The sequence below is a fragment of the Rousettus aegyptiacus genome, unplaced genomic scaffold (assembly GCF_014176215.1).
Source record: "Rousettus aegyptiacus isolate mRouAeg1 unplaced genomic scaffold, mRouAeg1.p scaffold_m13_p_4, whole genome shotgun sequence".
In the NCBI taxonomy this organism is placed as follows: domain Eukaryota; kingdom Metazoa; phylum Chordata; class Mammalia; order Chiroptera; family Pteropodidae; genus Rousettus; species Rousettus aegyptiacus.
The window spans coordinates 155,904,936-155,927,136 of NW_023416307.1; the positions used below are offsets into that span (position 1 = coordinate 155,904,936).

General features: G+C 62.2%; 1 protein-coding gene across 2 annotated transcripts in view; it reads left to right on the forward strand.

Moving 5' to 3' along the window:
• Window positions 1–11,572: 11,572 nt before the first annotated feature.
• SEMA3F (semaphorin 3F) overlaps window positions 11,573–22,201 on the forward strand; it is a 28,092-nt gene continuing 17,463 nt past the window's right edge. Inside the window, exons 1-2 of one of the 2 annotated variants that reach the window (XM_016149994.2) lie at window positions 11,573–12,057; window positions 16,032–16,191. In XM_016149994.2, coding sequence (XP_016005480.2) covers window positions 16,080–16,191 — 112 coding nt within the window. In that variant the 5' untranslated portion in view covers window positions 11,573–12,057; window positions 16,032–16,079. The remainder of the gene's footprint in view (window positions 12,058–16,031; window positions 16,192–22,201) is intronic. The other variant, XM_036219396.1, reaches the window with a different exon arrangement.

The window sequence follows — 22,201 nt, forward strand, 5'->3', positions numbered from 1 at the left end:
TTCCCCATTTCCTGTAGGTCGGGTCTCAACCTGACAGGCATCCCCTCTCACCTCCCAATCGCCATTCCTCCCGCCCCTTCCCCCTCCCCCTGCCCCCTTTCCACTCCCCACCCCTTCCCCCCTACCTAATCAGGACTCACCCACCCCCAAGGGGGGGCTTCCTCTCACAGCGTCTCATTCCCACCAGAGAGCAGAGGAGGCCATGGCTGGGCCCCTGCCGCCCTGCAGTCCCTGTCCTCACCCCTCTGCCCTTCAGGAAGCCCCCACCCCATCCTGAAGTACCCCACCCTTCTGGGTCCCCCTCCTTAACCTGAGGTTCAGCGTCCCTGGGCCCCCACCCCCAGCAAACTTGGCTCCTTTCGGCTCCCCTCCCTCGCGGGCAGAGGCAGGGCGTTCAAGTCCATTTAATCTTGGCAGAATGCAATTTCCTGCTTCAGGGAGCTGGCGGGTTTAGGAGGCTTAATGAGGGGGGAGGGGGGTGCCGGGGAAGCTGGGAGGCTAAGCGGAGATGGGAGATGGAGAGCAGCCCTTGAGAGGGGTGGTCCAGGAAGCTCGGGGATGTGTGTGTGTGTGTGTGTGTGTGTGTGTGTGTGTGTGTCTGGGGGTGGCCTGGGGGGGTCTTTGGGATCACGCTGGGGTCAGCTCTTCAGCTTCAGGCTCCCACTGGTAGGTCAGGGCTGTCAGCAAACCTCCCGCCCCCAGCTATGTGGAGTGAAAATGGGGGGAGGGGAAAGGCCTCGAAGTGGCCCACTGTCAACCATAAAATGCGGGGAGGGCCAGAAGCACTTGGGTCTGAATGACCATGGGGTGGGGGGTGCGGGTCCTAGGGCGCAGGTGGGGGAGAGGGGTCCCAGGGAAAGTGTGCAGGTGGGGGTGTTGGAGGTGGGTTATGCACTCTGGGCAGGTCCTGGGGATGGCGTGCAGCTGGCAGGCCCCAGACCCCCAGGCGGGGGAATGGGCCACTGGGCTGGAATTTCAGCCCCAATGGGATGCTTATCTGGATACCACCGCTGAGGAGGTGGAGAAGATAAGGAACAAAGGGGCCTCTGAGCTGCTGGAAGCCCCGCACCTGGTGGGGGCAGGGCAGCCGGGAGCCCTGCCTGACACCCCGAACACAGGCAGCTCCTAGGGGAAACTGAGGCTGGGTGTCCTTGCGGGGTCCCTGCCTGCAGCTGCGCTTGGCTCCTGTCTGCGTCCCTCCCCATCTCTCCCCTCCTTGCCCCCACCGAGCCCCAGTGGGTGGGGGGCACCGCTCATGAACTCACGACAGAGAGTCCCCAGGCCTGATGGGCAGAGGCGGGTGGCCAGAGACTTCCTGTAGTGCAGGACCACAGGAAGCAGGCAAGGGGACAGAGCGGAGGGGTACCGCTGGGAGAAACAGGTAGCCTGGTGTCCCCCAGGAGCGACGCCCTGGATAGGAAGGCTCTGCCAGGCCTGGGTCCCTGGAGAGGGGACAGGAAAGGAGGGTGGAGAGGGCTTGAAGGCTCTGGAAGGCAGGGCTGAGGCGGCTGGAGGCACCCCAAAGCCAGCTCGCCGTTAGCACCCACTCTTTCTGCTGGGAATTCTCACGTATGGGGCCTGAGCTGAAGGCCGGCGGACACCACCCAGCCCCTCGGCGCGTCGGGCCCTCCTCTGCTGGACCTGTTTCACCACCGGTCAGTAAGGGCGCGAGGACAGGATCCCTCAGGAGGGGCCGTGCCTCTTAGAAGCAGGTGGGCCCTTCCCCGGGCTAGGGGTGGTCAGTAGGCGTGCCTCGATGGCAGCCAGGTGTGTAGAGGACACTAGGAAGCTGGGGAGGGCAGAAGGTCTGAGAGCGACACAGCCTGTGGCCTTGTGCCCTGGGAGCCTGAAGGTGTCCCACTCGCCGCCCCTGGTGCAGGTCCTCCAGGCAGGGCACCCTATCCCTCAGGGGGAGAGCTCAGTCTACCAACACCCTGTGCTCAGGGGCGGCCAAGGCCCGCGGCCCGGGGCTCTCTAGGGCTGGCCTGGTTCCTCGGCCTCTGCTTCCCGCTCTGGCTGGCTCACCAGCTCTCTGGGGCCGGCGGCTGCCCCCTCGCTTGATCTTCCTCTGGCCCGGGTCACTCCAAGGGCTGTTCCAGGGCCCACATCTGCCTCTTTGCTGAGCTCAGCCCCAGCCCCTCCTGGCTCTCGTAAGGCCAGTCAGAATGGAGGTCTCGTGCCCCTGCTGCTCCCCACCCTGCCCCTGTCCCATGTCCATCTCTAGGTGGTTCTGACACTAAGTCTGGCTAATGACACAGCTCCACAGTCTGGCCTCCGGGACTCACTGACACATCCCGCCCCGGGCTCTAGCTCAGCTTGTTCCTGCTGCCTTCGGGCTAGACGATCTCTAATCAGTTCTTTAAGGCCCAGAGGCAGCGTCCCCCTCTGTGCAGCCTTTCCTGGCGCCCGAGCAGAGGCAGTGGCGGGATGCAGGGACCTGGCCCTGCCGCAGTGCACAGGTGCAGCAGCCCCGGCCTGCCGGCCTCGCCCTTTGGGCAGGTAGAGCGAGGCACAGGAAGGTCGAATGGCTCAGTGGCCCCGCCTGCACCTGCCACGTTCCACTCCACTGGAGGCGCCAGCGGCCGCTTGGACAGCAAGGCCAAAGCCGCAGGGCTCTGCCACTGGCCAGGCTCACACCAGTCCCCGCACTTACACTTACGTGGGACTCGGGCTCCTCTAGAAGCCGGGCCCTTTTCTGCCTGGGGCCCATCTCCCAGCCTGCACGAGACCTCTCCAAGGTGTCGGTCCGGGAGAGGCCTGGGCTCTGCAGGGACTTGAACCCTCGACCCTGTGCCATCAAGATCTCCCGTAGTGGCCCCCAGCCCTCGGCCCCAGGCCTGTAAGCCTAGCCCACCACTCCTTAGCAATAACGCTATTGAAATTTCAGGCCACACAGGGATGGAGAATCAGCAGTGGGGAGTGAGGATTTGTCACTCCCAGTGAGCAGGAGCCCAGTGGCAGTCTGGCCCATTCTACCCATCCCCCAGAACCAGTTAGGGGAGACTCCACCAGCCCGTCTGGCGTTCATGGTCCGGGATGGGAGTGAGAAATGCGGAGGTGCCAGCCTCTGTGGATTAGTACTTGGCACAGGGTTGAGCGCATATGATGTCTGTAGAATGGTTGAATGAATAAATGACATTTGACTGAGATACAAGGCAGCGTGCGGGGTTCTCTCCGGAAGCTCAGAGGACAGAGACTAGCTGGGTAAACAGGGAGGCTTTGGGGGTGACGGCATTTTCGCCAGGCAGGAGAGACCAGGAGAACCTCCCTAGGGAGATGGGAAGTCATTCCCGGCAGGACCCTGGCCTGAGCAAGGGCTTGGAAGCAATGTGCTTGTGGAGGCGATGAGGCTGTGGCCTCCAGGAGCCACGGAGGGACCCGAGGACCTGCACAGCCAGTCTGGGTGCGTGGCTCCCCGGCACTGAGGCTTCACCGGGAGCCCCTGCAAGAACATCTGCCTGACCCGCCGGTCCCACCGCAGGTGACCCGGGGTTTTCTGATGCGGACTTTCGGGAGCCTCAATTTGTTTTCCAGTTGGCCTGGCCTGGTGGAGGGTGGGGTTCGGGGCACGGGAAGGTGTCGAGACCCCGTCCTAGAGGAGAGCAGAGGGGTAGGGGCCAGTTCTCTAGAGCTCAGTCTGCGCAGGGGTGGGGAGGAGTGCTCTTGATCAACAAGCGACGATGGGAACAGGTCCTGGCACCCCCCACAACAGGCCCCCTCATGAGAAAACGGCAGGTCCCGGGGAGCAGAGGAGGGAGGGGTGGTGCCTGGGGGTTTAACATGGTCAGAACTTCTCCCAGACTCTGGCCGGCGGGGCCATGCTTTATGTCCCTCCCCAGCGCAGCCTTGACCTCCTCTTCAAAGGCCCCTTCCCCAGTCGAAGGCCCCAGGATGATGGGGACCCAGCCTGGACCATCTTGTGTAGCCCAAGGCCACAGAGCCTGAGACCTGAGCAAACCAGTGGTCCAGGCCTGGGTCCCCTCTCCGGCTGACTAATTCCCACAAGAAATAATAGTGTTATTCAGAGAATGGGCCCCAGAGAGCCCTGCCTGGCCCCTCCCATAAGAACTGGGTCCCCACAGCCTAGCCTGGACCCAACCAGACCCTTGGCTGGGAAACATGGGCTTCCTAAGGCCTTGTTCCGTCCCGCAGCCTTGGGGTGCTGCCTAAGATCTCAAGGGATTCAGGTCGTCTCAGGCTGGGGTACAGATGTCCTTGGCTGGGAGGCACTGACTGCCGGTGTGGCAGCTGCAGCAAGGATAGGGTGAGGCTTGAGACAGCCCGATGTCAGGGAGGGAGCTGAGATGTTGTCCATGGGACTTGCCCCTCAGGGGAATCTGATGCCGGCTGGGATGGAAAGAAGTTGGGGCAACTTGTGTGGCCGTGACTGAGGTGGAGGTGGCCCAGAGTAGGTGCTCAGGCAGGCGTGCACACCCAAGTGCATCCTGGGTTGCAAGAGCAAGGTCCCCCGAGTTAGTCTGGGGGAGCTGAAGATAGACAGGCCGGAGGGCGGAGCTCGGGTTTCTGAGCTCTTTCTTTGCAGGTCCTGCTCCCCCCCTCCCTGCCCTCCCCCCTTCCTTATCCTTCCATCTAGGCTGGTCCCTGTTCCCTCCTGCAGGCGAGCTTTGCAGAAACTTGTCCTCTGATTAAAACTTAAACCGCTGTCTCAGGAGCTGGGGCAGGGAGGCTGGCCAGCTAGGTCGAATGTGGAGGGTATACGGGGGCCAGGGAGGAGGCCCCTTTCCCCACCCCAAAATCTCAGGTCAGACACGTTGTATGGGCTCCAAGGGGACCGAGGGGACCGTGGCCAAGTTCGAGGATACCCAGTGGCACACCCGTGATTCAGCCGAATCCCTGTCCCCTCTCTCCTGAGTGCCCACGGTGTCCTTTGTGGCCCCCAGGAGCTAGAGGGATCCTTTAAAATCTTAAGTCGGACTGTGTCATATACCTCATTACTCTCAGGCTAGTCTTAGTCTTTTCTCAATCCAAGGCTGCACCCCAAATTCTAGGGATTCGAGCCTTGTGTCCCCCACTCTTGTTCACTCTGAGCTCACATGAAAAGCGACTGCTGATGGGTCCGAGGGGACCTTAGTCTGCAACCCCCAGACGAGTTCGCCCAGGCCCCTACCCCTCAAGGCCTCGGTTTTCCCTTCTGTTAAATGGGCACGTGGTGGCGTTTTGACCAGGGTGAGCAAGAGGCCTAATCCTTCTTAGGATTCCACATATGGCACAGTTGGACTCAATCCCTGGGTGCAGGGTCGGAGTCCGGGGATGGCCAAGGGGTCTGTTCTGTTGAGTTATGTTTGGAAATCAAACCCCGACAGCACAGGAAGGCACCCTTTCCTGGGGTAGGGAGCACGGCCTTGGCTTTGCTGCCCTGCCAACCACAGCACAGGGAGCAAAGAGGCTTATCATCTGGGCGCAGTGCTTAGCTGGCACGAGGTTGGCCAGGGCAGGCCCGGCTCCCCGCCGCCTAGCAGTAGCTAGCAGTAGCGCTGCTACCTGAGCCTCCTCCCAGCCACCGAGGCCTGGAGCTGTAAGGAGGAGTCTCTCAAGGACCCCTCCTCCCTGGCCAGTCCCAGCCCTTCTGTGCCACAGAGGACTTGCAGCCCAGAACAGGAGACAGTGCTGGCCAAAATCTTCCATTTCCTGGCTCAAGGCAGATGGAGACCAGGATGGGACGCTCTGGCCTGAGATCTCTGGTCCTAGGGAACAGACCGTGACCTCCTATTACAAAGCCCTTCCTTGCGGAGGACCTGGAGCCAGCCTTAGGGAAGAGGACCAGGATGGCAGGGTGCCCAGGGTCTGCCCACCAGCCCCTCTCCCTTCCGGGGGGCTGCCTTCATCTGGGCCCCACTTCCCCGCTGGGAGTGATGGACCAGGGGAGGCCAAGCAGTGGCTGTCACGGAAGGGACATTCCCCAGTCATTTGGAACTAAGTAAGTCCAGATCCCAGCTTGCAAGCCTGGCTGCAGGACCTTTGCTGGGCCCCCTCCCGCAGGACCGTGGCCACACAGACACATGAAGGGGGCGTGTACAGCAGATGTGGGCCTGGGAGGCGGCCAGGAACCCCACAGGATTAAGGCCTATCGCAGCCAGCTTTGTCAGGGAGCTGCCCGGGTCTCCCCTAGCTCCGAGGTATATCACCTCTGCCTCAGGGACTATGCCTGCCCCTGGGGGGCTCACAGCTGGAGCTTCACTGCCTTTTAAGCAAAAGCCAAGTCTGCCTGAGTCCCTGCTCAGCCTAGCTCTCAGGTATGAGAGGTAACAGCCAATGAGCACCACCCTGCTCCACACCCTGCTCCAGGTGAGTGGGAGCGGAGGCCCCAGGATGAGGGTAGAAAGCAGCTCACAGCCCCTGATCAGAGTACAGCGCCCCCTCCCTGCCCCCAGCCCCAGCCTGGGCCCCCGCAGGCTTTCAGCCGGGAGCCCTGAGGCTGGAATGTGCCTGGTGTGGGAGGAAGAGTGAGGAGGATGTAGCCAAGATAAAAGGGCAGGAGTCAGGGAGGTGGGCAGGGGGCCGCACAGTCGGCCACCTGAGGATGTGGCTTTAACTCCCAACAAAGTAGGAGCCACTGAGAGCTTTGAGCAAGAGAGAGACATGACCTGGCTTCCATTCTGACAGGGTCTGTCTGGATCCTGGTGGACTAGATCACAAGTTCTGCAAGAGCAGAAGCTGAGAGTCCAGTAAGGAGCCTCCAGTACCTGTCAGGCGGGAGTCGAGGTTGTCTGTGGAGGTGGTGCCTGCAGAGACAATGGCCGCAGAGCTGGTGGCCAGGGAGAAGGTAGGAAGTGCTCATCTGATATTTCACATAGTTTGAAGGTGAAATTGAAAGTATGTGTTGATGGTTTGGATATGGATGTGAGCGAAAGAATCCAGGCCGATTCGAAGGCCTTTTGGCTTGAGCAGCTGGAAGGCTGGAACTGCCCCAGCTGAGCTGGGAGAGGCCAAGGAGTTGCTGGGAGGGGCTCCCAGGTCTGGCTCCAGATCCAAGGTCCTTTCCGCACAGACTCTGTCTCCTCACCTGGGCTCCACTTGAGCCCCAGAGGCCAGGGCTGCCCAACCATTAGAGACCCAGGGCCCGAGCACCCAGAGACAAGGCCTCTGCCAGGGAGGCAGAGGAAACCCAGAAGCCCCCATCCAACCTGGTGAGGAGGCAGATAAGGATTGAGCTCTAAGCCCAAAACCTGGGCTTCCCAGCAGGGACCGGGCCAGCCCACGTGGTGATGGATGGACGGACGGCTGTCTGGCCTCTGTCTAAACAGGATATGCTTAGGCTAGCCGATGGTCATGGGTCACTTGGAAGCCAGCCAAGCTTGGGCCCACCCAACCCCTACCTCCCTCATTTCGCCGCCATGCGCAGCCACACACGGGATGGGGGGTGCGGGGTAACATTTAAGGATCAGAGACCTACGTCTCCCACTCTTGTTCACTCCGAACTCACATGAGAAGCTGTTGCTGATAGGTCCGTGTGGGGGCCAGCTGGAAGGACACTGGGGGTCCTGGGGCCTGGACAGGATCTCTAACTGGCTGGGTGGGGGTGCAGGGCCTGCGGGGGCCCAAGGAGACTCTTGACCCAGCCATTAGGCTTGCTGGGAGATAATGTCTTCCCAGACGCCTGAAGGATCTAGAAGGAACTGGGAAAAGCGGTCCAGGCACGGGAGAACAGCGCGTGCAAAGACCCAGAGACGAGGGTGTCGAGATCCTTGAAGAGGCTTGGGACGCCTGGCTCCAGTGCAGAAGGGAGGATGAGGCTCAAGAAGGGAGGCCAGGCCACTGTGCCGGCAGGGGACGAAGGTGGCCCAGGGCTCTGGTCTAGAGGAAATACAGGGTTTATGCTGGCGCTGAGGTCTGGGGAGAGCATTCCTGGTAGAGGGGACATCATTGGCAGAAAAGGCCTAGAGGCAGCTTTGGGGAGCAGCCAGAGAGGTGGGTCATTCCAGCTCTTGATGGGCTCAGAGCCAGCCCCTGGGGCAGGCAGGGAAAGAGAAGGCTGAACCGAACCCCATCCTGCGCCTGAACTGCGGGTGACTCCTCAATGCCCGCCCCCTCCTGCTGCTGCCTAAGCAGCCTCCCTGTCCCCTGTCCCCCCTCCTTGGCCCCCTTTCCAACACTCCCCCTCTCTGGGATCCAGTTCCGGGCGAGTGGGGGCTGGGCCAGAGAGCAGGCAGCGCCTGGGGCAGCAGGGAGATGAGAAAACCAGAAAGTGGGGAAACCTGAGCCAGCAACACTGGGGCTGGGCGGGCCAGGGCTTGCTCAGCCTGCCAGGCCCGGGAAACAGGTTCCCTGGAGACTGGGCCAGAGGAGGGGAGCGCTGGTTTATCGCCACCTTCACTCGGGGGGCATGGCAGGGCTCTGAGGCCCAGGCCTTCCAAGTCCAGCCTTCTAAGTTTGGCCTTCCGGATGCAGAAGCCAGAAGGGCCGTCTCTCTCAAGGTTACCCGGTAGAGTGGGCTTCTCCCTCCCGACCTGAGGACAGAGGTGGTAGGGTAGACAGAGGATGGACAGGCAGCAGGAGGCCCAGGGCCGCACTTAGGCCCCTATAGCACAGCCTAGAAGAGCCAAAAGGAAAAGAAACAGGCATGAGCCCTGCCAGAAACAAAGGCTGGGCCGGGCTGGAGGGCTGGGGGGTGGGGAGAGGAGACCTTCAAAGCTCTCCTGCCCGCTGGCGGCTCCATAACCCAGGGTGGGGGCTGGGACAAAGGGGGCCAATTCCTTCCTAACTGCAGCTCGCACTGTTGGGCTCTATGTGGCACCTCAGAAGCTAAGCCATGAGCCCCAAAACTACACAGTCTGGATGTCGTCTCGAGGGCCTATCTTGTAGGCACTCAGAGCCCATCTGTGAAAGGAGAGGAGGCTGCTTTAGAAGGAGGACCCCAGAGGCCGGCCTGTGGGGGAACCAGATCTGGCCTAACCATCTCTACGCCCCGCCCCCACCACCACCTTGTGTGTCCAGACCGGTACCAGGGTGGGCAGTGGGGAGCTGGAGAAGCATGCCTGGGACCTGCGTGTCCCACAGAGGAGGGAGGGAGGCCTGGCTGGTGGTCAACCCCACGGGGCATCCGGGGTGGCTCTCAGGTGGAGCTGGCGCAGCTGAGCGGCTTTTGGAGGGGAAGACAGAAGGACTCTGGGTGGCAGAAAGAGCGTCGGGTTCGGGCAGCCAGTCCAGAGGGGCTGGGTCACAGGGCGGGGACTTGGCTTCTGGCCACTTGGCTCTTGGCTCTGATTCCCTCTCTTATCTGGCGCTGCAGAGATTTGCTCTCGCATTCATTCAATGAGGACATCCTGACCTCCGTGAGTGCCAAGTGGGGCTCCACCACTCGCCTCCCCTAGCTCCTGTCTGAGTTGCAGGCCCTTGGCTCCACGTGGGCCCCATGGCCTGGCCCTTCCCTCCGGGAGCCTGCCCTTAGCTCCTAAAACCGCCGCCTTCTTCCAACACCGCAGCCTCCTCTTCCTCATCCGTACAGTGTGGACGCCGGGACCTGCTTCAAGGCATGACTGTGAGGTGCTTCAGGTGAATAACTACAAACCAGCTTGTAGGGCCCCCACCGTAGCATCTGGAGCTGGTTTCAAAGGGTGTTCGGACCCCTGAAATGGAAGGCAAAATTGTGGGAGGCACAATTTCCTCCTAATAATGCAAATTTCATACATCCATACATACACAGATATGTATATACATGAACAACACATATAGTGATACAAAATCCTCAGCCCAGCGTGGACGCAGGATGAGGGCGCAGTGCGGACTCACTGCTACGGTCATCATTGTTCTTACTGATATTGATTACTCGGCCCTCTCAAATTGTTTAGGAGAGACCTGGCGTCCCACTCTGTGTAACAGACTCGGCTCCAGCTCCCTTCCCTCTGCCTGTCCCCTGCCCTGCAAGGCCTCTGGGCCCTGGACCCGTTCTGCGTGTGTGTGAGTGGAGCTCTGTGGACAAGGCAATTGAGTCTCTTTCCTTTTCTTTGGCAAGTCCGCACGGTTGGTTCTTCTTTAGTGATCATGATGATCATCATTATGCTGGGGGTGGTGACAGAGGTGGCCAGGCCATGAGGAGACCAGGGAGGCTGGTGGCAGGGACGGCACTGGAAACTATAGTGATGGTAGCATAAGCTGCGCTGCTGATGGTGGTTGGTGGTGGTGACCTTAGGGGTACAGGAGAGTGAGGATGAGGAGGGATGTCTGTCACAGTGTCTTAAATGAGGTCTGACAGAAAAGAGAGATGTAGGCACTGGTCACTGTGGCCACATGACTCCGGGCTGGGGTGTCCTCCCTCAGACGGTCAGCCTCTGCCTGGAACGTGTGGCCAGCACTCGAAGGCCCATCGGCAGGATCCCTAGCACCCCACTGCACCCCACATTCACAGTCAACCAGCCGATCGGTCAGAGGGAGAGATGCCTGCTCCATAGGGCCTGGTTAGCCAGGAGGAGAAGGGGGAGGAAGAAGGAGGAGGAGTGAGAGGGGGAAGAGAGACAGGAGGAAAGGAATGGGGAGAAAGAGGAAGGAGAGGAGAGGAAGAAGAAAAAATAGGGAGAGAGGAAGGACAGGGAAGGGGAGGGGAGGGCAGAGAAGGGGAAGGGAAGAGAAGGAGGGAGAAGAGGACTGTGCAGAGAGGAGGGAGAAGGGGGCGGAACAGGGGAAGAGGGGGAGGGAGAGGCCAAAGAGGGCCCATGCCCCTGGGGACCTGGGCAAAGTGCTCGGGGCAGGGCCAGACTGTGGGCCCGGCTGGTTTGCCCATGGCCTTGGGGGTTGGGTTGGTTGGTTGGAGGGCCCCTCCTGGCTCAGATGCTAGGCCTTGGGGTCATCGCGAGGCCATTTGGAAGCCAATGTCCCTTTTAGGAGAGGAGGCCCAGCCTATCTGGCTTCTCCAGGGTATGGAACCATAATGGGTGGGTCCCTAGGGCTGCTGGCTTGAAACAAGGCTGGCGGTTGAGGGGATCACAGGGAGCCCTTGAGTGGCTGGACGGAGCTGTTGGGCTGGGCTGCCGCTACCCGGCCTGGGCTGGAGGGTGGGTCAGGTCCAGCTGTGCCAGCCGTCCCAGGGGCTGCACTGCCACCTGCTGAGCGGCCGGGGCAGTCCTGGGTCCTGCGCGGAGGGGCTCACGCCAGGCGCGGCCCACCGCGAGTGAGAAGGAGCGACACCACAGGGGGTGCGCAGGTGAGCTCAGGCTCATTGCTCCCCGGCGCACTCGCCCTTCCCGCCTGGGAGTTGAGCGCCCGGGTAAACACCGGGCGCGGTGTGCGCGGTGTATCCACGGAGAGACAAAGCCGGGGCGGGGCGGGGGCGCCGCCCGCGAAGCCGGGGCGGGGGTGCGGGGCGCAGATCAGCCTCCCCTGGCGCGGCCGGCCCCCACCGCCTCCCAGACCCCAGCCTAGCCCGCGGACAGGTGGAGCGGGGGCGGGGCGGCGGCCGGGCGGGTCCCGCCCCGGGGGTGGGGCCGGGCGGGGCGGGGCCGCGCTATGCAAATGTCGCCCACGGGCGGCCAATTGCCGGCGCTCCCCGCGCGGCTCCGAGCGCCCTGTCCCGCCGGCGGCCGCGAGACCAGAGCGAGCGAGCGAGCCAGCGAGCGGGCGGCCGCGGTCCGGCGAGCCCCGAGCGCAGCGCAGGGCCAGGGCGCGCGGCGAGGAGCGGCGCAGCCCCGCGCGGCAGCCCGGCCCCAGCCCAGCAGCCAGGCGGGCACAGCGCCACCGGGCCGAACCGAACGCCGCGTCCCGAAACCGAGCGCACCGTCGTCCGCGCCCCGCTCCCGGCGCCGGGGAATGCGCCCTCGGCGCGCCGGCCAGGGGGCGCCCGCAGCCCACCCGGGGGGAGGCGGCCCCGAGCGCCCCTGAGCCTTCCCATGGCCCGGGCCGGGGCCCGGGGCCTCGGCTGCTGACGCGCTCGCAACCCTCGGAACCCGTTAAGCCCGGGCCGCGGCGCCGACCCCGGCTCAGGCACAGCGGCGAGAGGGCGCGGGCAGAGCCATGGCCCCGGGGGGCCGCTAGCGCGGGCCGGCCCAACCGGGAGCCGCTCTGCCGCCGCCGCCCGTGAGCCCAGGCCCCGCCGCCGCGGAAGAGGTGAGTGCGACGGGAATCGGCAGGGAGCGGGCAGGCGGCCGGGCCACCCCGCGATCCTGCTGGGACCCGCGGCACTGCAACTCCACGGAAGTGTCCGGGGCGCGGGGCTTGGAGAGCCAGGAGGCTCTCCGCGGGCGCAGGCGCCGCAGGACTAGGGTGGGCGCTGTACCTGTCCGGTCTGTCCCGACCCTTTGCATCAGTGCGACAGGGGAACGTGTGGACGATGTGGCCTGCGGGGTCACCAGTGTGCAAAGGAACTTTTTCCCGTAAGGTTCTGGATGGGTGGGTGTTCCTTTACGCCCCCCACTCCGACGTTCTGGAGCGGGAGTCCGACGCCCCTTCTGGCACAGCTCTCTCTCCCGCTAGCGCCTCAGGCAGCGCTCTGCCCGGGTAGCTGCGCCCGCCCTGCCTCAGTGTCCCGATCTGACGGTCGTCTGCTGGAAAGGAAGCGCTATCCTGGCTGCCCCCACGTGGAGGGTCTCCCGGACCCGCAGGGCAGGAGGACCGCCAGCCCCTAGGCTTTTCTCCCAGCACTGTCCCAGCCCCTTGACCCCCCCAGCTATTAGCTAGGGTTTGCTTTTCCTGCAGGGAGCCTTGCTCATTTAGGGGCCCTGCTGTATGTGGGGTGTAGGTGAGCCGAGAGAGCCTGCAGTCAAGCCCCCATCTGGGCAGGCTGGGGCCCCAACGGTGAAGTAGGCAGGGGAGACTAGGAGCTTGGTGGGCTCTTCTAGAGCAGGTGGGACCAGAGAGTGTCAAGGTGGCCCAGGAATGAGGCAGAGATGGCAGGAGGGGTCATCTGGAGCTGGGGCTGGGGGCCTGGCTGGATAAATAACTTCTCATTCTTGAGATAACTGTCTTGTGAACACCATGCCTCCTGGGGGCCGGAGCGAGCTGAAGGCGCTGGTGGGTCTGCCCTGGAGCTGGGCCAGCTTGGGGGTTCCTGTCCTTCTGAATTCACCCAGATCACCTCCCAGAAGCCCCTGTCCTATTTGCAGAGATAGGCAAATTGCACCCAAAGGTTGGGAGGCTCATCCCAGCCCAGGGGGTTGTTTGAAGCTGGGGCTTTATCCCAGGCTGCAGAAGGAGTGTAAGGTGTCCTGGAAGGTGAGGGCACTGGGCAAGCCTCCCCAACTGCTGCACCTCAGTTCTGAAGGAGCCGGGTCCGGAAGTGCTGGTGGGGGAGAGACCAGTAGCCCAGCCCCAGGCCCCCCCGGCCCTGCTAAGCATACCTTGAGGGGGAGGCTAGAACCGAGCCCAGGTGACCTTGACTGGGAAACCCCAACCATGAAAGCGGGGGTTTCAATCCCAGCTCTGCTGGGGTGGCTCTGCTTCCTGGTCCATGGGGTGTTGCGGGAAGGGGAAAGCCAAGGAGCCTGGAAGGAGCTCTGGCCTCGGAGGGGGAGTGTCGGAGGAGCCGGGTAGGGGGTGGGGATGCTGTTAATAATTTCCTCCCCATGTTCCCCACAGCCCCTTCTGCCTTTCTTCCATCCAGGCAGTTCTCGGCTCAGAGGAGGCAACCTCCTTTCCCCGAGGCAGGCTGTCCGCCCCCCTCACCCCCACTCTATGCCTGGGAGGTCTGGAGCAGGCTGGACAATCCGGCCACCTAGCCCCCTACCCTGCCCCCAGGTGCCTCCGGCCCCCCTCGAGCCACCACCCCTTCCCTGCACCCCTTGCCAGCCCCAGCTCCTCGGTCCTTTGTTTGAGCGTCTCTCCTCCGTCCCTCCCTCTCTCCTCCCTCTCTCCTCCTCCCTCCTGCCTGCCTCCCTCCCTTGCTCCCTCCCACCAGCCTTCTTTCCTTCCTTCTCTGCTCTGCTCCTGGTGGGCTCCCAGGTGGCGGTGGCTGTTCCTTCTCTGTCCACCCACCTGGGCTCGCCGACTGGGGACTTCTCCGAGGCCGGGGCTGAGTAGAATGCATGTGGGGGCTTGCAGAGGGGAAGCCGGGACAGAAACGCCCTCCCCTTCCCTCCCTCTGTCCTCCTCCTCTCCTCTCCTCCAGCCCCCAGGCTGCGGAAGAGGGGGCTTGGGCCTGGGCCTGAGGCTCCACCAGACTTGAACATTCCTCATTCACCCCTTTAAGGGGCCGGAGCATTGTCGGAGGTCTCTGCAGGGGTCCATTAGGGTAAGGCCCTCCACCTGCCAGAGCACCCTGGAGGATCCAACACTGTCCTCGGTGACCCTGACCTTGTCACCGTGAAAATGGAAGCAGGAGAAATGGGGTCACGGGGAGGGGGGAAGTGAGTCAGCCCGAGCCCCCTGATACTGGGATCAAAGCTCTCTGAGGGACCCAGACTGCATCTCGCTCTCCCTCGGCCAGGACAGCATCTCCCAGCTTCCTCCAGCCCCACCCACTAGCAGGTCAAGTTCTTGAGCAAACACATGCCTGCGAGGACGTGCGCGGGCATGCGGACGTGCGTGTGCATCCACAACTGTTAGTGGGGGCCTCCCAGGTGTACCCCGAGGGTGATGGTAGCTACACAGCCCTTTCTCCCACCTGCCCCCCTCAACAGAACCTGCCATTCAGTCAGCATCAGCTTGATGCCCCAGCAGACAGGGGGAGGGGCTGGTTCGGATCCTCCCCTCCCCCAGCCAGCCTCCCCAGAAGGGAGCATCCGTGATGAGAGGTGTGTCAGGCACTCAGGAGAGGGTGTTCCCACAGAGGGCACCACGTGGGGAATGGGCGAGGGGGCCCGAAGCTGCGCTTCCTGCCCGAGGAGGAGCCCGAGCGGCTGGCCCTGGCAGAAAAGGCAAGGGTTCTGGGAAGCTGGGTCTGGGGAGGGCCCCAGGGTCTGTCAGGCAGGGCCTGACAGTCAGATGTGGAGTCTGGGCCTCGCCCCAGCACCCCAGCACCCGTCAGCCAGAGCAGGGCCCTCACAGGCATAGTACCCCTCGCCCGGGCCCAGGGTCCTGAAATTGGCCTGGGGTCGTGCCTCCCATGGGAGAAGGCAGTAGCTCGGGCAGGGCAGCCCCGGGGAGCGGGGCTCGCGCTGTCATGCTCGGTGCCCCCACCGCCAGTGCATCTGGGCGGGGGTGTTGGGAGTTGGCGCCGGCTTTTGCCGGGAGGGAGCAATATGTTGCGACAACTGCTGCTGGGATGCGTTTACCCAACAGCCAGCCTGCCTGGGGAGACAATATTTGAAAAACAGTATCAAAACTTGGACCCGCGGGGGGCGCGGGAGTTCTGCAGGGGAGGCGGCAGGCCCGCCCAGGCCCGCCCGCCGTCCTGCTCCCCTCCTTCACCCTCTGGACGCAGAGCTGGCACTTTTCCTGGCAGGAAGTCCTTCCTGTATCTGACCTGGATCCCTCCTGCTGTGATTTCCGTAAAAGTAGACTCTGCAGTTCTTTGCCTCTCCTTTTCTGGCTGCCGTCTCGCTTTCGCTTTAGGCCATCTCCGTGTGCCTCATTCATCCTCCACTCTCTCCCGTGCGCCCCACCCCAGTCATCAGATCCAGATTGCCCTGTACTGGGAGGAGAGGTTTTGCCGGAGCAGGCAGGGCTGGACGCACCCCTTTCCCCCTTTCCTTGAGGTGTGAGAGGGAAGAGGCGGTCCATTCGGTTGGGGCTGGATACAGGGAAGAGAGCCTGTTGGGAATGGATGGAGAGGGCTGTGGGATCGCCTGCTCGAGCTGGGCGCTGGGAATGGAATTCAGGATGCTGGGGCGAAGGCTGGGGCCGGTGGGTCTCCAATGTTCCCTGTTGACTCTGCTGACCCCAGGCCGCACCTGGTTGTTTGGTCTTCGGGCCTATTGGTTACACCTTCCCAGACAAAGGCAGGGATGAGAAAGTATGTGAGGATCGCACACTGGGGCATTCGTGGCCCCAGGCTGAGGGTGTGAGCAAGGAGACACCCATCACCCTCTTTGTTCAGCTAGGGAAACTGAGGTACCTTGGGCAGAATTACACAAGGAAAAGATTGTGTGTAGGGCAGGACTCCTCTATCTGTCTCACACATTCCAATCTTGGTTCCCCCTGTCCAGGTGTCCAGACAGCAGAGCCTGCTTCCTGGGCCCTAGGCCCCTCCCACAATGCCTGTCGCTGGCCTCCTCCTCTGGGCTTCCCTGCTGACTGGGGCCTGGCCAGCCGCTCCCACCCAGGACCACCTCCTGGCCACGCCCCGGCTCCGGCTCTCCTTCAAAGGTAAGAGGCCACCTTGCCGGTCCCCACCGTCATCCTCTGTGCTCAGCACTTGGCCCTGTTGCACAAAAGGGTGAGGAGAGGTCAGGGCAAAAAAGGTCCCCCTGAGTGTGGGTGACCCGCTGGGGAAGGCTGGAGACTGGGCCACTCAGACATTTTTGAGAAGGGTCCTGAGTCTGGGCGCCTTCTGGACTCAGATGCGAGGTCTCAGCTGGGTGGCCCTGAGTCTGCGGGACGGCTTCTCCTTCAAACTCGCATTTGCAGATGCCCTGCCTTACGCTGCTACGCTTCTGGCCTCGGCCTGGGCGGTCCCTGGGGTGGAGGGTCAGACAGTCCTGCAGACACTGAGGCCTCAGGAAGCTGGAGGAGCAGAACCTGCTCCACGGGGGTGTGGGTGCTTGCAGAACCTGCTGGGGGCCTCTGGGTGGGAGGGTCTCCCAGGACTCGGGGAGGCCGCTGTGATGGGAGGGTAGGCTGCCTGGTGAGTTCTGGGGGAGCACACGCTGTGGGACAAGCCTGAGCTCCCCAGCGGGCACTTTGCCTTGGAAGTCCCTGAAAGGTTATAATAGTGGGTTAGGGTCTGCAGAGTGAGAAGCTGGTCCCCAAGCTCCATCACCTTTACACCTGATCTCCTGGGCGCATGGGACACATACCTAGCTGTCCAGGTGGAGCACTCGCTAGCCACTTCCTCAGAGGGGTGTGTGTGTGTGATCAAAAGGGTCTGCCCTCAGCCCAGGGTAAGGGGTAGTCGTTATGCTGAGACCTGGGGGGCCTGGGGTCACTGCTGGGTTCTCAGCCTTTGCCCTCCTCTAGCCCGAGGTTACTTCGTTCAGCCGCTTGCCCTGGGTGGGGCTGACTCAGCCCTGGCTGGCTAGGTTTCCGGGCACACATATTGGGGTGAAAGGCTGGGCTGACCTCTTTCCTTCCTCAGGCTCGGCCAAGGCCCAGCCCCCACCTCACCAAGTTCCCATGTTCCCCTGGTCTCATCCCGCCCCTGCAACTTGATGGGGGCGTGGGGCTTGAATTTCTAAGGATGTGCCGAGAAGGAGTCATGTTCAGGGCCCGAGAAATAGGCAGAAGAGTGAGTCCATCTGGTTTGTAAAGGCAGCCCCCCTCTCTTAGGCCTGGAAGATGGAATATTTATCCATCTGATACCCCCGCCCTTTGCTGGCAGAGTTTCTCAGAGGAGATTAATAAATCTTGAAGTGCCTGATCCCCCCTCTTACCCGCTTCCCAGTCTGGGGTGCAGGTGGGGGGAGTAGAGCATCCCCTCCCCCTATTGGAGGGTGGGGCTTGGTCTCCATGGCCCTGGGACCCAGGAACCCAGATATCCACTCTGGGTGTTATTTTTGTCACCACCCTGGAGAACCATGAGAGGAAGCAGGGGAACAAGATATAGAGAGGTCCTCCGTATGCGTCTTTTAAACCTTCTTGGACCTCCAGGAGCAAAGGCTTCTGTTCCAGTTTTCCACAGAGAGAAACCGAGGCTCAGGCCAGGGCGGGGCCAAGGTCAGGCAGGAGGCAGAGGCGAGGCCAGAAATAGAAGCCTGGTGTCCTGGCCTCCTCGACGCCTGACGCCCACATCAGTCAGGTCGATTCCCTCTCAATTAGCTCTGAAGCCGACACCCGCGGTGACTAAAAGCCCAGCTCCTGGCAGGCAGCCTGTGGCGGAGCCGTCCGCCCTGGCATCCTGGCGTGGGGCTGAGCGATACCTGGGGCCACCCCATCCCGGGGCCTCCGTGCCGTCACGTGCACACGCAGGCTCTCCTGCCCCGAGTGGCCTTTCTGGTTCCCCATTTGACCCTGTGTCTCAGTTTTATGCTTAGACGTCACTCAGTTTAGCAGAGACTTGAGCACTTACCATGCACCAGGCCCTGTGCTGAGTACCGGGGACTCTGCAATGAACAAGATTGGGTGTTTAAAGTCAGACTGGCTGAAGGACAGTGGGACACACAGTTAACCTGGGAGCCCTGTGCCGGGCGGCCTCGGCCGGGTCGTGGATGTGAAGTGGGCCTCGTTGAGGAGTAAGCCTTCACCAGGTGTTGGTGGAGTGAGGACGGAGACCCAGGCCTGCGGAAGCTGGGATCCCACGGCCAGGTCAGGCACTGCGGAAGGGGCGGGGGCCTTCTGGCCGCACGAGACGGGCACAGAGAGGGTTGCTCTCAAGCATTGGTGGTCACTCTGGCTCCGTGCCTCAGTATCTCCATCTGTGCCATGGATGGATACGGCAGCTGGTATACTAGGGCTCAGTCCAAGCTCATCCCCTCCCCTGCCTGCATCCTGCTGTGTGTGCTAGTTTCAGCCCGGTTGGACCAGAACTTCCAAGCCGGAGGTGCTAGCATGAAGGCCCATAACTGCCCAGGGCAGATAAAGGAACAAAGGCAGGAACTGGGCTAGACTCGGGTTTGCTGCCTGCCCATCCGCCTGGGCACCCCAGCAAGGCCTGAGGGTATAAGGGAGAAGAGACTCGGGGCTCGCTCAGAATGGGGGGATCCTACGGCCCGCCTCCTAAGCTTCCATCAGCAGTATAGCCAAGGTCAGGCAGAAGCGAGGGGTCAAGTGGGGAAGATGGCCAGGAGCAGGCTAGGTATTATTATTCATTGAGAGCTCGGGGATGCTTGGGACTAGAGAGCCCGGAAGCCAGGACCCTCTCCCCGCTCCACCCCTCCTTGTTTGGGCCTGGAGTCTTAACCCCAGAGTCACTGGCCAAGTCTGGCGAAAAAAAACTACCCCCCCCCCCCACCGCCGTCCCAGAGGGCACCACCTCTGCCGAGGGCCCTGCCAGTCTTTTGTTCAGCTTGGGGAATGTTTACTTTTTCCCAGGAAGCCACCCACGATACACCCCTGCTGCCCGGGCTGGCTTTGGCCAAGAGGTATTTGTTGGGGAAAAGGGGTCTCGTGATGACATGAGGTGGCTGGGCTACTGAGGAAGCCGAGGCAGGAGAGCGGAGATGGAGCAGAAGGTCATCGTGCCAAGGGAGGTCAGGAAAGATGCAAATAATAGAAATAACAGTCCGTGTCCCCGGTGATTACAAGTGGCTGTCCCTCCAAGGCCTGAGGAGGGGCCTCCCCAGTTTTCCTGCCCTGAATGGCCTTTCCTGTTCCCCCTGTAATCCCTGGGTCGTCTCCAAGTCACTTAGGAGCAGGACTAAGACGGAGCCTGGCTCTGCATGATGCCTGCGGCTGCCCCAGGTCTGAGAGCGGAGGGTAGGGCTGGGGATGCAGACACAGCCCTGTCCTGCGAGCCAGGGACAGAGTTCCAGGATCCCGCAGCACCCGGTGCCGCCTTTCCAGCCTCATTTCCCAAGGCGGGGGCTGGGGTTGCACCAGCAGCTTCTCGTGCCCCAAGGGAGCTCCCTCCCTTCAGAGAAGGAAAACCGGCGTCCTGGAGAGGAAAGGGCTCCCGTGTCCAGAGCGGTCCTGGGGACTGACCGTCTGTGACTCGCGCATCACTGGCTTGCCTGGTGGAGAAGGATGTTCTGTAGCTGGAGGGGGAGTGGGTGGGTGCCGCCCGGTCCCACCTGAGCCTCGCCTCTGAGCCTGGGGGGCAGCGCCACCACTTAGAGCATCTGCGAGCGCTTCAGAGAGCCCGTCTCCAGGTTTCCTTGTTAAGAAATGATGAGATTTGGGGGTTAGGAGGGTCACAGTGGGTGGGGGTGGGAGTGGGGGGTTGTGCAAGCCTTGATGAAGCACGGCCCCACCCCCAGGCCTGACTGCACAGGCCTGGAGGTGGGGCTGGGGAGCTATACAACCCGCCCTTGCCCCCCAGGGGCTCTCTGGCCAGCCAAACAGGCTTGGAACTTAAGATTGCAAGGGAGGAGGTGAGGAGCCCCCTGGAGTTTCAAGGACTGGGTGGCACCAGGGAGCTGGGCCGTGGCCAGGTTGCTCCGACAGCTATAGGGAGATTTGGAGCTGTGAACCGGGATGGGTCTGTATTCCAGGATGAGCCAGGAGAAGGCAGGAAGGAAGACCTGACGTGTGAACTTGAGCCCAGATGCCTGCATTTGGGATCAGTTTTCCTGGAAATGGGAGCTGCCTCACTCCTGAGAGGCCACTTGGAAGAGGCCACTTTGGGAGTTGGGAAGTCCTGTGCGCTGGCTGCTGGCTCCTCAGCTGGCCAGAAATGGCCCTCAGAGAGTGGAGACAGGTCCTTGTGCTTGCAGAGAACCTGCATGAGTCAGCCAGGCCGGGGGGCTGGGACCTTCAGCTGTGGTCCTTCCTGGTCCAGCCAAGCTCGGGATGGGACCGCCACTGGCCGGGCCTCAGCAGCACAGGCCTTGTTTCTGGTTCCCTGGCACAATGCCCACCCCTCCCTCCCTGGCTCCAGCTTCCCTTGGCACCGAGTGAGGAGCTGGTGCATGCTCAAGGAGTAAATCATGTTCCTTGGCAGCCCCCACTGCTTCGTAATCGTAAAGAATTTAAAGAGAAACCGCCAAGATAAAAATCGCATCCCAGCCCATAAAAGCATCTTTCACCCTGCGGCTTGGGAGGCAGCAGCCTCAGAGTGGGCTCCTGGCTGTCTGCACCTGTGTGTGGGTGCCCCCAACCCTGTGACCCCTCCAGAGGTGGGGGGGGTGCCTTCAGAGCCGTGGGCACCTGGTTTCTGACTTCTGGGAGGCCTCCTGCTCCTCCCCTAGGGCAGGAAGTGGGGCGCTGAAATTTAGTAGAATGCAGGGGTGGTGGTGAGGTGGTGTCGGTGGTTGAAAGGACTGGCCCTGAAGGCAGACAAACCCCATTCTGTCCTCAGCTGTGTGACCTGGAGGGGCCCTGGGCATTCCAAGGGCCCTGAGGGCTCAGGGTGGCCCGCTTGCATCCTGGCCATGGGGAGACCTTGAGGAGCAAAATCCCTCTGTGTCCCAGCTCCCTTGTCTGTGAAATGGGGCTGCGGGTGGGGCCAGCCTCATCGCGTTGTCGGGAAGGTTAGCTTTGGGAGTGCAGTCGTGGCCCTGGCGAAGAAGTCTCAGTAACTAGGAGCTCCTCTGAGGAAGGCAGACAGGTGGGGGTGATGCCTGAGGAGCTCCATACTGCCTCACCCTTCCCTCTGGGTTTCTAACCTCTGGGGAGGGAGACGGTTTGGAACGGACTTCAGCAGGCACCCTGAGTCCTGTGGGCAGAGCCGGGTCAGGAAGAGGAGCATGGCTACTGTGGGCATCCAGGCAGGCTTCGTGGAGGAGGCTCCATCTCAAACAGGAGAAGGGAGACTGTGGGAGAAGGAAGAGCAGCAGCAGAGGCAGGGCGTGTGTGGCGTAGCACCTGGGGAGAGGGCAGGGTGCTGGGTGGAGTCTTGTTCTTGGTGCCAGGATGTAGCTTGCACTCTCTCCTTGTGATTTTTAAGCTCTTTTTAATCCCGGCAGAGGTACCACGTACACATTGTGGGGAAAACCCTATGACAGAGATGCGTTTGGGGAGGGGATGCCTTGGAGGGCTTGCTCCCCACGATCAGCTGCAGTGACTTCCCCTGCAGCTTGTGCTGGGGTGACCAGACCTGGCCCTCTCACTAGGGCATCTGCACACTGGGCTGAGAGCACACTGGCCTGGCCTGGCCCGGCCTGGCCTGGTGTGTCCTGGGAATCTGAGCCCTGCCTCAAGGGGGCCCTTGGCGCTTTGGAGAAGCAGAGAAGATTCCTGCTGCATTTTTCTTAGAAATAGCAAGGGGGCCTTTGCCAGAGGCCTGGATGCCAGAAGGCTCTGGTCTGAATCCCAAGCCCAGCTCACGTGGGTGCCTGAGCTTGGCAGGCCTGCAGCCCCCACCCCCCACCCCCAAGGTGGCTGAGCAGCCCCAGGGAGAGGGCGGAGGCCCCCTGGACTCCAGACCCTGACCACTCGTCCTGACCCAGCAAAGAACGGGGCCTGGGTGGTGGCTGTGGGGGACGCGGGAAGCCAGCCGTGGGGGAGGGAGGCCGTAGCGAGGCTGACTTGTGGCGTTCTCAGTGGAGCTACCCTGCAAGTAAGTGCTGGCTGTTTGCTATCTCTCCACGGGCAGGGACAGCCCCCAAATCACAGGCCCCTCTGG